At 41.9% G+C, this 16,140-nt stretch overlaps 1 protein-coding gene across 1 annotated transcript in view; it reads right to left on the reverse strand.

The window, feature by feature from the left end:
• Positions 1-15,652, reverse strand: part of FAM83F (family with sequence similarity 83 member F) — a 52,708-nt gene extending 37,056 nt beyond the window's left edge. The window contains exons 1-2 of the mRNA XM_056524024.1: positions 15,534-15,652; positions 14,831-15,448 (exon numbers count right to left, since the gene is read on the reverse strand). Of these exons, the coding sequence (XP_056379999.1) occupies positions 14,831-15,292 (462 nt within the window). The 5' untranslated portion in view covers positions 15,293-15,448; positions 15,534-15,652. The remainder of the gene's footprint in view (positions 1-14,830; positions 15,449-15,533) is intronic.
• Positions 15,653-16,140: the final 488 nt, after the last annotated feature.

Consider the following 16,140-nt stretch of genomic DNA (forward strand, 5'->3'; position numbering starts at 1 on the left):
CAAATGCGACAAATCATGCAACAAATGAACACAAGAAAAACCGGATAAAACCAATGATAAATTACCCCCAATATCTGCAACTGACTACGTGCACTGGGTTTCCTGAATGCGATGTTATGCCCTCCCCTAAAATAAATATTTTTAAATGAATAGAAATGACTTTCACTTGTAAGTCTTCGTCATTGTTCTCAGGCTGACACGTGTAAGTGGAAATCTGCCAAGGTGTCCTGGAGACTGCGCCAGCCTAATAAATGTGGGCATCTCTAGGTAAGCAATGACTTACAGAACAAACACTGGATGAACCCAACTGCTCAGATAAACAAAGAGACAAGAAAGTAGGAGATAATAGTTACGTGTGATTCTGTTGTATGTATCATTTGTCAATTTTGTCTTACAGTTCCAGAAATTACACCATACAAATCTGTATTTTAAATTTTTTTTAAACACGCCCAGACTGGCAAAACAAGCAAACAAAAAAAAACTATACTTACCTCCTACTCGGTCCCCGTAGCCTCTGGTATAGTTTCTCTGGTGTCAGACATGCTCCACTTCCGGCAGAAATTTGAGCAACTATATCGGAGGCTACGGGCACTGAGTGAGAGATAACTGTAGTTTGTTAGGTTTTTTGGCCAGCACATGTTTTTTATACTGCTGTATAATAGAGCTATATAATAGTTGGTGATACAAGCATTTACTAGTACATGTCAATAGAGTCTAAAGGGATTGACCTACCAAAAGCATTTGTTGCTGCGGGGGTCTGTCATTCAGGCCCCCTAAAAATCAAGAGAACAGTCGATGAGTGCCCTTTATGGATGGAGCAGTAGTGCCAGCAAGTGAAAATTATCCTCTCGATCTTCAGATAAAAGAAATTCTTTATTTGATATAAATTAAAATACAATTCCAATCCACATAATCTCCTCCGCTTACACCAAGTGCCCCATCTCGTATGCCCCAACGCGTTTCATGCACGTGCGCACTTTGTCAAGGATCTGTGGAGCAGCAGCGCACTTGTGTGACTGCCACTCTATTGACTCCTATAGGTCTTACTAAGATTGTAGTCTGCTATCACTGTCAGTCCCATAGACAATGAATGGAGCTTTGGTCACACAAGTGTACTACCACTCCATTCACAATGGCTACTTGAAGACTGCTACTCTCTTGTTCAGCGAGAGCCCTGAAAACCTTCGTTGGTCACTGCGTTGCATTGCACTGTAAGCTCAATGTGCAGGACCCTCGATCCTTGGTTTATACATAAAGGGGGAGATTTATCAAAACCTGTGTAGAGGAAGAGTGGTGAAGTTGCCCATGGCAACCAATCAGATCACTTCTTTCATTTTTCACATATCTCTTTAAAAATGAAAGAAGCAAGCTGATTGGTTGCCATGGGTGCACCACTTTTCCTCTGCACAGAAATTGATAAATCTCCCCCAAAGGCCCTATTACACAGGGGGTGATTATCTGCCAAATAGACTGATATTGCCCTATGTTACAGGCCCAGCAATCAGCCAGCAAATTATGCAAATACGTCTCCATTGGTTGATCGCATCATATAAGTGGGTTAAAAAAATTATTGTTCGCTGATCGCACATCTTCCCTTATAATGGGAAAAGTGCGGCAGAAGAATGATGGTAGTAAAGATCCACGCAAACAATCGATTCTGTGATAGTTCATGAGGTCATGCCTGCATGATTGTTGAGCCATGGGAAATCTATTTAAAGGAGCACCAATCTACAAGATCAGCACCCACTTAAGGGGGTCAGTGTTTGGAACAAAATGTTCCGAATGCTTAGAGCTGTCAGCTCGTGATGTCATAGCCCCGCCCCCTCATGACATCACGCCCTGCCCCCTCAATGCAAGTCTATGGGAGGGGGCGTGATGGCTGTCACGCCCCCTCCCATAGACTTGCATTGAGGGGGCGGGACGTGATGTCATGAGGGGGCGGGGCTATTACGTCACGAGCTCCCGGCGCCGTCTCTAAGCATTCGGAACATTTTGTTCCAAACGCTGAGCAGCGGAGTACCCCTTTAAGGGAATGAGTCACCCCATCTAAAAGAGCCCTAAGACCAGATTTTTTTGATGTTTGCAGTCTGTGCTACCATACACATTCAATAGTTGTTGGCCAAACATGAACAAACAGAGGGAAAAAAACTGCTGCCATGGCAGGTACTTATCTACAGTGGGAAAAAAGAAACATAAGTACCACATTTTCTATTTCCCAGCAGTCGGGATACTACATGGGAATTAAAAGAAAAAAAGAAAGATAATCGCTTAGGGCAACACCTTAAAAAGGAAGATATATGGTATATCAGGTTTTACAGGTAAGTAATACCCTCAGCTATGGGTGTTGTACCGACTGTAATCACTTTTCTCAAGATGTTCAGGAGGAATCGCCAGATATTCCCCCTTCTGATCTTAGGAACTTCCCTTCTCATTATATTGGGACTAAAGTGTGAACTAAACATCACACTTTATAAAGTTTTCCATTCTAAGTAGGCGCACATTGGTATAATGCATTTTGAAGTTGAACCAACTTTGCTGTACTTTACAGGTATATGTCGGCATCCTGCCAAAAAAGGGATACCAATATATACCTCCGCCCACAGCAGTGGGTCCATTTACTTTAAAGGGGTACTCCACTGAAAACATTTTTTTTTTTAATCCACTGATGCCAGCCAGAAAGTTAACCACATTTGTAAATTACTTCTATTAAAAAATCTTACTCCTTCCAGTACTTATCAGCTGCTGTTATGATCCACAGGAAGTTCTTTTCTTTTTGAATTTCTTTTCTGCCTGACCACAGTGCTCTCTGCTGACATCTCTGTCCGTTTTAGGAACTGTCCAGAGCAGGATAGGTTTTCTATGGGGATTTGCTCCTACTCTGGACAGTTCCTGACACGGACAGAGGTGTCAGCAGAGAACACTGTCGTCAGGCAGAAAGGAAATTCAAAAAGAAAGGAACTTCCTGTGGAGCATACAGCAGCTGATAAGTAGTGGAAAGATTAAGATTTTTTTAATAGAAGTAATTTACAAATCTGGTTACATTTCTGGCACCAGTTGATAAAAAAAAAAAAAGTTTTCAGCGGAGTACCCCTTTAATGGCCTGAATGTCGTTAGCTAGAGACTATGGGGGAGATTTATCAAAACCAGTGTAAAAGAGTAGTGCAGTTACCCATAGCAACCAATCAAATCGCTTCTTTCATTTCCCAGAAGCCTTTTTAAAAATGAAAGAAGCGATCTGATTGGTTGCTATGGGAAACTGCACCACCTGCACAGGTTTTGATATATCTCCCCCTATGTTCCGACCACTTCCTGCTGGACTCAAACCATTCTATTGAGTCCATCTGTTTATTATAGATTTATCATAGCTCTACTACAGCGGGTCTATCTGCCTATATGAGCCCTTTTTAACAGATTGAGTATCTTGTTAACAATTTAACTATTCTGTAACAATGATATTAATTCATGTATTTTATTTATTTATTTCATTATGTATTGTATCACTATTTCATGTATTGGAAATTCCTATATAATTAAATCCCTAAAATAGATTCTGACTTTGTTTGTACCATAAATGCATTCTATCGATGAACTGTTTGATCACATCCTGGTTACTGGGCATCTATTTAACTGCTCTATTACTATTATTATTATAATACAGGGAAGAAAAGAGACTGACGCACTCACCACTCTGGTCAGTTCTTCTTTAATTCAGTACTGTGAAGCAGGTACAGTCATCAATGATGCAGGGGCGCAGCGGGACGGTGAGCGTTGGCTAGACGAAGCGTGTACATCACGCGAAACGGATACCGTCCCGCTGCGCCCCTGCATCATTGATGACTGTACCTGCTTCACAGTACTGAATTAAAGAAGAACTGACCAGAGTGGTGAGTGCGTCAGTCTCTTTTCTTTGCAGTATTGTATACATTTGGAACTCATTTTTCCTCGACTGCTCAGCACCATTAGCTGTCAACTTTCAAATCCTACACTCTAATCTATTCAGCTTTTCCTGATTTCTGCAAACCCTACACTCTAATTTACTCAGCTTTTCCAGGTTTCTGCAAATACTACACTCATGCACTCAGCTTTTCCTGATTTCTGCAAACCCTACACTTTAATCTACTCCGCTTTTCCAGATTTCTGCAAATTTTACACTCTCATGTACTCAGCTTTTCCTGATTTCTGCAAACCCTACACTCTAATCTACTCCGCTTTTCCAGATTTCTGCAAATCCTACACTAGGATCTAAGTCTGATTAAGGGGGACTGGTGAAGGGGGGAGGGTCTGATTAAGGGGTAAAGTGGGGAGATGGTGTGATTATGAGTGACAGGGGACTGAGTAATAAGAACATGGGACTGGTATAGGGGGGTCTGAGTCTGCTTAAGGGGGACTGGTGAAGGGGGAGGGCCTGATTAAGGGGGTCTGCATCTGATTAAGGGGGGGCAGGGGACTGGTGAAGGGGGACATGGGACTGATTAAGGGGGCAGGGGACTGATTAAGGGGGACAGGGGACTGATTAAGGGGCCACAAGGTTAGCTCGCACAGGGCGCCTGAACACCTAAGGCCGGCCCTGGTGATTACTATATTATTATGTGGTGCCATACCTTCGAAAGAAGTTTATTCAACATTAAAACATATTTCCACCAGCACCTAGTAATGAACTAATATTGTGAAGCTCCCGATCATTGAGCTTTACCTCGCTGCCCAAACATGAGTAATCAGTCACGGATGGCTCCAGACATTCAAAGTGCTCCTGGTCCTGTACTAGACAGCAAGAATAATACATACAGCAGTAGTTGACAAACTTCTGACACAGTCTGAGTTTAACTACCGTATGTTACATTATAAGGCCAAATGCCATATCTATAAAGCCCCAAACACTACAATGTGAGCGGGCTCAGCTATATCAATTATAGAAGGGGTGCTGCTATACGTATCAACGTAATACAATGTCCAAAAAGAAAAAGAAACACGCAAAACAGCGCACACCCATAGATATCAAAAGAGTACTTTTATTAATACATAAATCAAAGAGACAGACAAGATTGTTTAAAAACATTTAAAACAGGCCTAAAGCAGCCAAAGCACAAAAACGGGGTGAGCTCCCTCAACAAAGGGATCCCCACCCAGGGCACATGCCTAATACAGTACATCAATATCGTCCCTATGTCATACAAATAAACTACCGCATAACACTAAATTATCACAACAGCCCATATACAACCTGTATTCTCATGTAGCAAGTAGTAGTGAAGTGACACAGGACGGTTAGTGGAGGTGTTACCAGGCAAGTGCCCCCCTAAAGACCCCACGCGTTCCGTTGCCCGTCGGCAACTTCCTCAGGGGTGTCAACACCCCTGAGGAAGTTGCCGACGGGCAACGGAACGCGTGGGGTCTTTAGGGGGGCACTTGCCTGGTAACACCTCCACTAACCGTCCTGTGTCACTTCACTACTACTTGCTACATGAGAATACAGGTTGTATATGGGCTGTTGTGATAATTTAGTGTTATGCGGTAGTTTATTTGTATGACATAGGGACGATATTGATGTACTGTATTAGGCATGTGCCCTGGGTGGCGATCCCTTTGTTGAGGGAGCTCACCCCGTTTTTGTGCTTTGGCTGCTTTAGGCCTGTTTTAAATGTTTTTAAACAATCTTGTCTGTCTCTTTGATTTATGTATTAATAAAAGTACTCTTTTGATATCTATGGGTGTGCGCTGTTTTGCGTGTTTCTTTTTCTTTTTGGACATTATATCTATAAAGCCCCCGCACTTCATTAATGCAACTCGGAAGCTTTCAACGACCAAAACCAGGGAGCTAAAACCACATAAGGATGGCTTAAAAACTATTTATCTAGTTAACAATTGTGACTTATTTAACATAGCTGATCATTCTTATTCTCCATACAACTTAGCTAAGTTTGATACATTTTGCAAGGAAGAATGAGAAACACTTTAGGTGCCACATGTGCAAAAGTGATAGAGATCTGTCCACACAGTCCATAGGGAGTGATTACTGCCAAATGTGCCATTGTGCAATGGGTTTCTAAGTATTTATAAGGTACTTTCACAATATGCTGTTTAGAGCCATTTTGGGCCACCCCAGGAGCCACATACAGTTGACACCACCGTGACAAAGACCAAAAAGGCATTATTTTTGCCTCCTCAAAGTAACTGTAGGTCTATGAATGTCAAGGAATATATAAAAAAAATATGGGATTATAGCTCTATGAATGTACTTAACATAAGAAGCTAAGAGCTTTTCCTGGCATATAATCTGTACTAAAGGCTTAGACACAATGGGGGAGATTTATCAAAACCTGTCCAGAAGAAAAGTTGCTGAGTTGCCCATAGCAACCAATCTGATCGCTTCTTTCAGTTTTCAGAGGCCTTTTCAAAAATGAAAGAAGCGATCTGATTGGTTGCTATGGGCAACTCAGCAACTTTTCCTCTGCACAGCTTTTGATAAATCTTTCCCAATGGGTACTGCTGTATTACTGTATTGCTTTGCATTGAAACTTAAAGAGTACCTGTCATGATCTTGTTAGATTTTATACTCCTCCCAGTTCCCTCCCCCCATCATGATAAACCACCCCCTGCTTTTATTTTTATTATTTTTTTAATATTTTTCTACCTTGACATTGCCTGTATTTTATGACAAGCTCAGTCAGATTCACAGCCTAGGAAGGGGCGTTCCCCAGCAGGTGTGACATCATCTGAAGGACAACTTCCTCCCTCACTCTGCTACACCACACAGCCCAGAGCAGTTCGGTGTGTGACGAGCTATGATTGGCTATGGCTGCACCCCCCCCCCCCCCTCAGCACTTCAGACTGTATTTCCTGATTTTGGACTTCTGCCAGGCCAGCAGGAGTCCAATGTCTGTGCAAGAGATAGGGGGAAATGTGCTTTTGGACAAGTAGGGAGACACCTAATGGCAGCTTTTTTAAACACAAAACATAGAAAACGCCATTCTTTTTAAACAAATTAAATTAAATGTGCTCTCTGATCTATCTACAGCTTGTTTGAGGTGTCCTCCAAGGATATCCAACCCCCCCCCCCCCTGCTGGTATGTTAATCCCTCCTCACTCTGATCTCTAACACTAAGGGGGAGATTTATCAAAGCCTGTGCAGAGGTAAAGTTGTCCAGTTGCCCATGGCAACCAATAAGATTGCGTCTTTCATTTTTCCCAGGCCTTCCTAAAAAATGAAAGAAGTGATCTGATTGGTTGCTATGGGCAACTGGGCAAGTTTTACTCTTCACAGGTTTTGATAAATCTCCCCCTAAGAGAACAGAAAGTTCATCTGACAGATTTATCTTATCTTTCTCTTAGTAGCAGCTAAATGGTAGGAAATTATTTAATAAAGACTATATAGAAACTTGCTTCTTATTGCATTCAGGAAACAAATCAACCATAAAAAAATTATTGTGGTTACTTTATGGGAAAGTAAGTAGTAAAACAGAGGTGTCAGGAGAGCTGACTGGTTCTATTACATTTTCATTTTTAGAATGGAGCTGTAAATAAAAAGGAAAATAGATAAATTCCTATTTGTTCTCAAAAATTGATAAAATTAAAGAAAGAATTGTAATGAATTTGACACAAGAGCTTTAGTGAATCAATGAGGAAATAACTGGAGGAAATGATCTCCGGGAAATTCAAAGCAAAACTTACATGTCAATCCTAGCATTTACTTTTACATTCAGGCTGGGGCACACCTATAGATAGATATCAGTGTACACTTGTTTAGTTCTTGTGCTTTCATTTTGATAGTATCTGGTGCTGATGCATCAATTTGATAACATTTAAAGGAGAACTAAGCTCAAAATGTTAAATTTTCCATAGTGAGTGTTATTCTGTATAGTAAAACATCTACATTTCCTTGTTAAATATCCTATGTCTGTTAGGCTTTAAGCCTCCCATCAGAGGTACATGCTCCCAAAATATGTCAGTGTTTCCCAACCAGTGTGGCTCCAGCTGTTGCAAAACTACAACTCCCAGCATGCCCGGACAGCCAACGGCTGTCCGGGCATGCTGGGAGTTGTAGTTTTGCAAAAAAAAAAAAAAAAAAATTTATATATATATATATATATATATATATATATATATATATTCAGCTATACATGCTGGCCCTCTGCCACTGCAGATGCGCGCTGCCAGATCTCTCACCTTCTTATTGTACTCCGGACTAGGGGCATGACCTCAGCATGACTATGGCGGAGGCTGACGGTTCTGGACTATGCTATGTCTCACTCCATTACCAGGAGTTGATCTCTGTTGCATTTGGGTTATCTGTCCTCATATAAAAGGACCATCGACCTGCTGAATACCATTACCTAGCAACAACCTTACATCTTTTTGTGATAGTACTTATGCGGATACACCCCCCTTTACATCCATCTCACCTGATGACATCACCATTCCTGGTGATAGAAATGCGTAGGGAGTTCAGATTTCACATACAGTGGGAGTATCCATTGAAGCATGTCTACCAAAGTGTCGTTCATGCTCAGGGAGTCATCCATGCTTTTATGCATTTTCTAGGGGCCCATACCTGGAGGATTATACTGAGTGGTTGGCCCTCTAGGTCCAGCTTACATCACATTGTTGATCACTATAGAAACATAGATTAGCCCAGATTCATCAATCTGCCTTGAAACAAAACTGTCTGGTTTCGCTCAGTCACCAATCACAGCTCAGCCTTCATTATACCAGCAACTGGTGTAATTGGTTGGTTATTCTGGGCAAAAACAGGCAGTTTTGGTTTCAGGCCATTGTGTAATATACATTTTTTGTATAGGAAAGCGCAATCTGATGCTCTTTAAGAATGCAGTAAATAATTTAGCTTGTGCTGTATTCATCACAAGTAAATTCCCACCACCCCTGGGGGTGGGGGTGGGGGGGGTGATTGATAGATTGCTATGTTGTAGGTGCCATGTATGCATATACACACAGCAGCCTAATACTTACCACCCCAAAAGGCTGGGGGGGGGGGGATATAAATGTTTCCTTTAATTTACAGGTCATCTGGACATGGGTTGCAAAACTGGCCAGCACTGTCATAATGGACTGACTAGTTAACGGGCCCTTGGAATGACAGTCCTCTTGCCTGTCAGCATTGAGGGAAAGTACAGACACTGGTGTGTACCCAGGAAGAGCCTAGTGCTGGGTGGAGGATATACAAGGTGAGTCCAATGCAGTGGGCCACAGCCCAGAAGTTGAACCCCAATAGGAGTCAGCATAGGTGGTCCATGTGAGGGACTAGATGGGGTTGCTGTAGGCCTATACGCTGTCTAATGTGTATGGAGGCCTCTCCACACTTTTCTAAAAGATAATGTTGGGGGTAGAAAGTATAACTGGCCATGGTAATAGACAGTCCTTGACTGTCAGCATCAAGGGGAAGTACAGGCACTGGTGTGTGTCCAAGAAGAGCCTAGTGCTGGGTGGAGGATATTAAAGGTGACACCAATGCAATGGGCCACAGAACTGAGTGGGAGGAGCAGTTAAAAAGTAGTAAGAGAGAGAAGATTGCGCCAATTGGAGAGAGCATGGATGGTCTGTGTGAGGGACTAGATGGGGTTACTGTTGGCCTATACACTGTCATATGTGTATAGTGGCCTCTTCACTCTTTTCTGAAAGATAATGTTGGGGGAGGAAGAACCACGCACATTAACTGCCCAGCCACTTTGTTCTTGATGAGAAAACCCATCGCAAGGGGTGTCTGACAGCAGCTTACCTCTCCTCTTTTCATTCAAAACACATGAAAGCTCATGCGAGCAAAATGTTCATTGTGTGGGGAGGATTAGGAGGGATAGCAATTTGCCAAACAGCAACTATTGCATGTGTATTGTCAGCTTAAGAGAGAAAGTAGCCCTGCAGCCTGTTCATCTGAAAAAAGCTTGTACACTGCAGGAGAGACAACAAGCGGAAAGCTGTAGAAACATTGGTGGACTAGAGGCTGACAATGCTGGGAAAGTGACATGGAGCCTGAGGAGAGCCGCCAAGTAGATGGCTTGTTGTGTGTGAGCGAGACCCAGAGAGGGGATCAGTGGGGCCGATCACATCCTGGACTTTATACTTAACATAAATCCCGTAAAACCTTTGTATGTCACCAAAATAACTTTACATAGTCCGGCCTTAGTGCTAAAAGTGAGTCCTTATGTACTTTTTGAAACTCCGGTACTTTTAATCGTTCTTGCTATTGTTTAAAAGTATTATTATCACAGTAGTTTGTCCTATTATATCTGGGTCTTCCGTAACCTTGCTTATTCTGCTTGGAGCATAGATAATAGGACTATAAATCAGCACTATTAATACAGTAACACTGGACTGTAGGGGCTCATGTGCCTCCATGCAGGCTCTTTGCACTTTGCTTATACCATTATGCAAAATCCTGCTAAAACACAGTAACTAGGAATACTCTATAATGCATTTGTCTTTCCTGATGTGAACCTAGACACAGTCCAGATCTACCTTTAGGATGATTGCTTGTATACTCATGTCTAAAAAGTTTGTCTATAACTACTGTGTATGGGATTTCCATATTATATTCAAAGTGTTTTTATTGGATTTTCCAAGTTTTAAAAACAATTACAGTAACTACAAGTAATAAAGAAAAATAACAATAAACAAGAATTTAGAAACAATGTATTAAAGGGGTACTACCGTGGAAAATTATTATTATTATTATTTTTTTTTTAATCAACTGGTGCCAGAACGTTAAGCAGATTTGTAAATCACTTCCATTAAAAAATCTTAATCCTTCCTGTACTTTTTAGGGGTTGTATACTAAAAAGAAATCCAAAACAGAAATGCATTTCCTGTGATGTCCTGACCACAGTGCTCTCTGCTGACCTCTGCTGTCCATTTTAGGGACTGTCCAGAGAAGCATATGTTTGCTATGGGGATTTTCTCCAGTTCCTAAAATGGACAGCAGAGGTCAGCAGAGAGCACTGTGGTCAGGACATCACAGGAAATGCATTTCTGTTTTGGAATTATTTTTAGTATACAGCCCCTAAAAAGTACTGGAAGGATTAAGATTTTTTAATAGAAGGGATTTACAAATCTGTTAAATTTCTGGCACCAGTTGATTTAAAAAAAAAAAGTTTTCCACAGTAGTACCCCTTTAACACAACAGGTGCACTGTTTTGGCTTTACAATGCATAAAAGGAGCGTGAGGTCATCTAGTATCAGTCACACTCGTGATCTAAAGAACTTCATGACACGGCGTCTGGAAAATCCATAGCTTAGAATAACAACTGAAGAATCTGGGTATGCAAAGTGCAGTAAATAGAGTAGAGGTGGTCAAAGCAGGCGTATTGGCACCACATGGCACATTAGGCAATGCCAATCCCCAGGTACGTCCCTGGGATAGAACACTAATACCAGCTGTTCCATGTGGACTATGGAGTTCTGCCAATCTTACATTAAATGTATCAAGCTGGTGCTCGAACAGAAAACAACCCTATAGTGTTTTATTGTATGTAATTTACATATACAGTGATCCCTCAACTTACAATGGCCTCAACATACAATGGTCTTTTCTGGACCATTGTAACTTGAAACCAGACTCAACATACAATGCTATGGAATCTGCAAAACGTGCCAATGGCTGGAAGAACCGACCAATCAGAATGGGCATTCACTGGTAAAACCCCTGTATTCCTAAAGTGCATGCACTGACTGGTGTCTGGTAGCGTCCCCTACAGTACAGGGAGGTATTACATGTTCTGTACTACTTTTAACCTGTGCCAGGGTTAGCTGCTTGGACACCAGGTGAGGGCGGCTCCATTTTACTTTTGTAGGACATTGCGTGTACTGTACAGGACCCTGAAGAAGCTCCTGTCCTCTACATAGACCAGTGTTTCCCAACGAGAGTGCCTCCAGCTGTTGCAAAACTACAACTCCCAGCATGCCCGGACAGCCAAAGGCTGTCCGGGCATGCTGGGAGTTGTAGTTTTGCAACAGCTGAAGGCACCCTGGTTGGGAAACACTGAAATAGACAGTGATTACAGCTTCCAGCAGATCTTTCTTACTTTTATATGTACGATCTTGCTTTATCTATATCAGTTATCTACTTATTTATCTTTAATCCTCACTTTTTCCTATTTTGGGTGACATTTTGGGGCTTCAGAACCAATAACCAGGTTTTCATAGAGTTATGATCTCAACATACAATGGTTTCAACATACAATGGTCGTCCTGGAACCAATTAATATTGTAACTTGAGGGAGCACTGTAGTTAGAGAAAAAAATGCCAAACCAGAGTCCCATTAGAGGAAGTTGAAGATAAAATAATGGGAACATAATATACTGGATAGAACCCTGTGATAAATCCCTTTCCATGTACTGTACAACACCATAGATCATTCCGGTCAGAAAATCTTTCAGGAAGTAACATGTTTTATATGGGGATGGATTCCAAAGAACACTGACTGCACTTAACACTTTCATGGTCACAGATCGGAAGGTTATGAATGGTCTATTGTAATCTCTGGAGAAGTACACCAACAAAAAACAGTGAAAAGCCTAGTATGGGAGGGGAACTATAATACGTCCCTATGGTGCTCCTAAGGCTATGTGTATATGGACATATCTATACTGCCAATACAGGAAACACCAATACACAAACCTATATAGCAAGAAAACTGTGGCAGACAACAACGTGAATGCAAATAATGTTTATTGTTTAAAATTACAATAAAAACAGGATTGGCGTCTGACAAATATGGAACATCTCTCATATGGAAGCTACTAATAATATGTAAAATGCCAGCATAGCATCTCAAGGTAATAGAATTCTATATAGCAGCATAACAACAATACAGTGCTGTATCCAGATTCAGTGCATGAAAATATATACATAAAGTGCTAAAGTACAGTACAAGCGCAGGATCACAGCAGCAAAATACCTACATGTGCAAGCAGAAAGTGCAACAGAGAGACGTCCACCCCTACGTCCGTTTTGGACTTGCGTCCTTCTTCCGGGAGCATATATTTCCATGCACTGAATCTGGATACAGCAGTGTATTGTTGTTATGCTGCTATATAGAATTCTATTACCTTGAGATACTATGCTGGCATTTTACATATTATTAGTAGCTTCCATATGAGAGATGTTCCATATTTGTCAGACGCCAATCCTGTTTTTATTGTAATTTTAAACAATAAACATTATTTGCATTCACGTTGTTGTCTGCCACAGTTTTCTTGCTATATAGGTTTGTGTAATCTCTGGAGAAGGATATAGGGATGTAGGAAGTACAATAGATATAGAACGTATACAGTATAGTATTGGGGCACCCCTTCGAACAAATGGGAACATAAGCATTTGGAACACTTACGGAAAATGGCATATTTCTTAGGTTTCTAAAAACACACTTCTGCTCCATAGTTGTGCACTAAAGAACGGTGGCATATATGTGATCTAAAGTCATAAAATCCATGACATATGTTTTTTTTTTTGCTTTGTTTTAAGTATTGGAAGACTAAAAGGATTTAAGAACAAATGTTGATATCAGTAGACATCCATTGTTATCAGTGTCGTTCAGATAAGGAGACCTTGTCAAATCATTCTCCATACCCTAATAAGACCTAAATAATAAAAGTATAGTTGTTACGTCATAGGTGTTGTACATTTCTGTATGTAGGTGAAATCTGTAGGTGATTACAGTGGTCCCTCAAGTTACAATATTAATTGATTGCTTCCAGGACGACCATTGTATGTTGAAACCATTGTATGTTGAGACCAGAACTCTATGGAAAATGTCCTTCACAAATAGGAAAAAGTGAGAATAAAAAAAAAATAAGTAGATAACTAATATAGATAAAGCAAATCCTTACATATAAAAGTAAGAAAGATCTGCTGGGAGCTGTAAATCACTGTCTATGTCTGTGTTTCCCAAGCAGGGAGCCTCCAGCTTTTGCAAAACTACAACTCCCAGCATGCCCGGACAGCCAAAGGCTGTCCGGGCATGCTGGGAGTTTTAGTTTTGCAACAGCTGGGGGCACCCTGCTTGGGAAACACTGGTCTATGTAGAGGACAGGAGCTTCTTCGGGGTCCTATACAGAACACGCAATGTCCTAAAAAAGGAACATGGAGTCGCCCTATCCTGGTGTCCAAAGGAGCAGGTAACCCTGGCACAGGTAAAGAGTACAGAACATGTAGTATCTCTCTGTACTGTAGGGAGGCGCTATCAGACATCAGTCAGTGCATACACTTCAGTAATACAGGTGTTTTATCAGTAAAATGCCCATTCTGATTGGTCAGATCTTCCGGCCATTGACACATTTCACAGATCTGGACTGTCCGTACATTGTATGTTGAGTCTGGTTTCAACTTACAATGGTTCAGAAAAGACCATTGTATGTTGAAACTATTGTATGTCGAGGCCACTGTAAGGTGAGGGATCACTGTTTTTGGATACTTCATGCAGACTGCTCATAAATGTCTAGACATGTCTGAACTCTTCCACTATACATCACGCTGCCTAATGTAGATTCATCTCTGTTATTCTCACGAGGGCCAACGATAGTTTGGGTGCAAGACTTCACGTGAAGGTACGAAATATATACTTAGCATGATAGAACGACTTTGCCTGCAATGGTAAACAGCTGGGCTTTTCAAAGTAACAGTCAACGTTTCCGTAGCTATCCAAAGAACAAATACTCTAGATAAAACTGCTAACACAGACAGAAAAGAAACTGTGATACATTTTCCCAATGAATAAAGTCATTTCCATTAATCTAGTTTAATCCAAGATTTCTATATTGGTTCTATCGCATGCTAAAATCCTTCCGTCTATGGCCAGTGTAAGACGAAGTCAGCCAAACTTACCTTTTTTGCTTTTTGGATTATATCTCGTACAACGGCCTTTATGGTGGGAGCATTTTCCTTAGGAGGATGGGTATAAACCAGCATCTGGCTGACGCCTCTGTAAAACCCTTTTTCGGGCCAGCCGAGGTCCAGAGGGGGGATCTCTGTATCTGAGAGTGCGGGCCAGTATTGTAGGGAGGACTCTTTCTCCTCCTGCTTACTCGCCTGTTGTTTTCTTTGTTTCTTTGGACTCTCAATTTCATATTTGCTAAAGTCACTTTTCAGTTCTGTTAGTTCTTTGGTAGAAAGAAAATCCTTTAGCTGGTTCTCCTTAATGTGCTGTCTGTAAGCCTGGATCCCATTGTTGACTAGAATTTCTAGGCACCTTCTCTGATCCTCACTGTAGTAGAAGTAGACCAAGTTCTCGGTGATCTTCTCATTCACATGGTCATCTCTCAAGCACTGAAGCTGGGACTCAGCCATGGCGTTCTTCCTGTGACTGCCTGCTCACAGTCATGCCTAACCTTATGTACTGGAGGGAGGGGTAAGCCAAAGCTCACCTGAGGCCAATCCCTCTCCTAACCCAACCTTCAATTATTCTCTCAGCTGCCAAACGGAACAAGCCGTTCAACCTGAATCCTGAAAGAAAACCACAGGCAGTAAAACGATTGGACCAAGGAAGAGTTTGTTGTCATATGTAAATACAGGATCTAGTGGAAGTTACATTGAAGCATTAAGAGAAATGATATCTAATTAACTGGTTATTGGTTAGAAGGATGTGGCCGCACTTTCGTAGCACCACTGCCAATTTGTCCTAATGATCAGCTGGCTGCTGGGGACCCATGTGATCTCGGCTGCGGCACCCCTGACATTCGGTGCACAAGCAAACTTCACTCTGTGCCGGATGACTGCCCATGCGGGGTGGAGGCTTGTGACGTCACAGTCACACCCCACTCATGATGTCATGGTAACGCCCCCTCAATGCAAGTGTATGTGAGGGGGCGTGATGGCCATCACGCCCCCTCCCATAGACTTGCAATGAGCGGGCATGGCTGTGATATCACGAGCGTGGCCGTGACTTCACGAGCCTCCGGCACTGCACCCGATGCTCTAAACGAATGCCGAGCGCACCTGAGAGATCGCGGGAGTCCACAGCGGCGGGACCCCCGCGATCAGACATCTTATCCCCTATCCTTTGGGGAACACACCTTTAAGAATCTGCCACCAGCTTTATGATGCCTTAACTGAGAACAGCATAAACCTGGTGAGATGGACCCAAATTCTGGACTGACTCAGGCTAGGTTTACACTGCGTTAATGCTCTCATTACTT

The sequence above is a fragment of the Hyla sarda genome, chromosome 6 (assembly GCF_029499605.1).
Source record: "Hyla sarda isolate aHylSar1 chromosome 6, aHylSar1.hap1, whole genome shotgun sequence".
NCBI classification, from domain to species: domain Eukaryota; kingdom Metazoa; phylum Chordata; class Amphibia; order Anura; family Hylidae; genus Hyla; species Hyla sarda.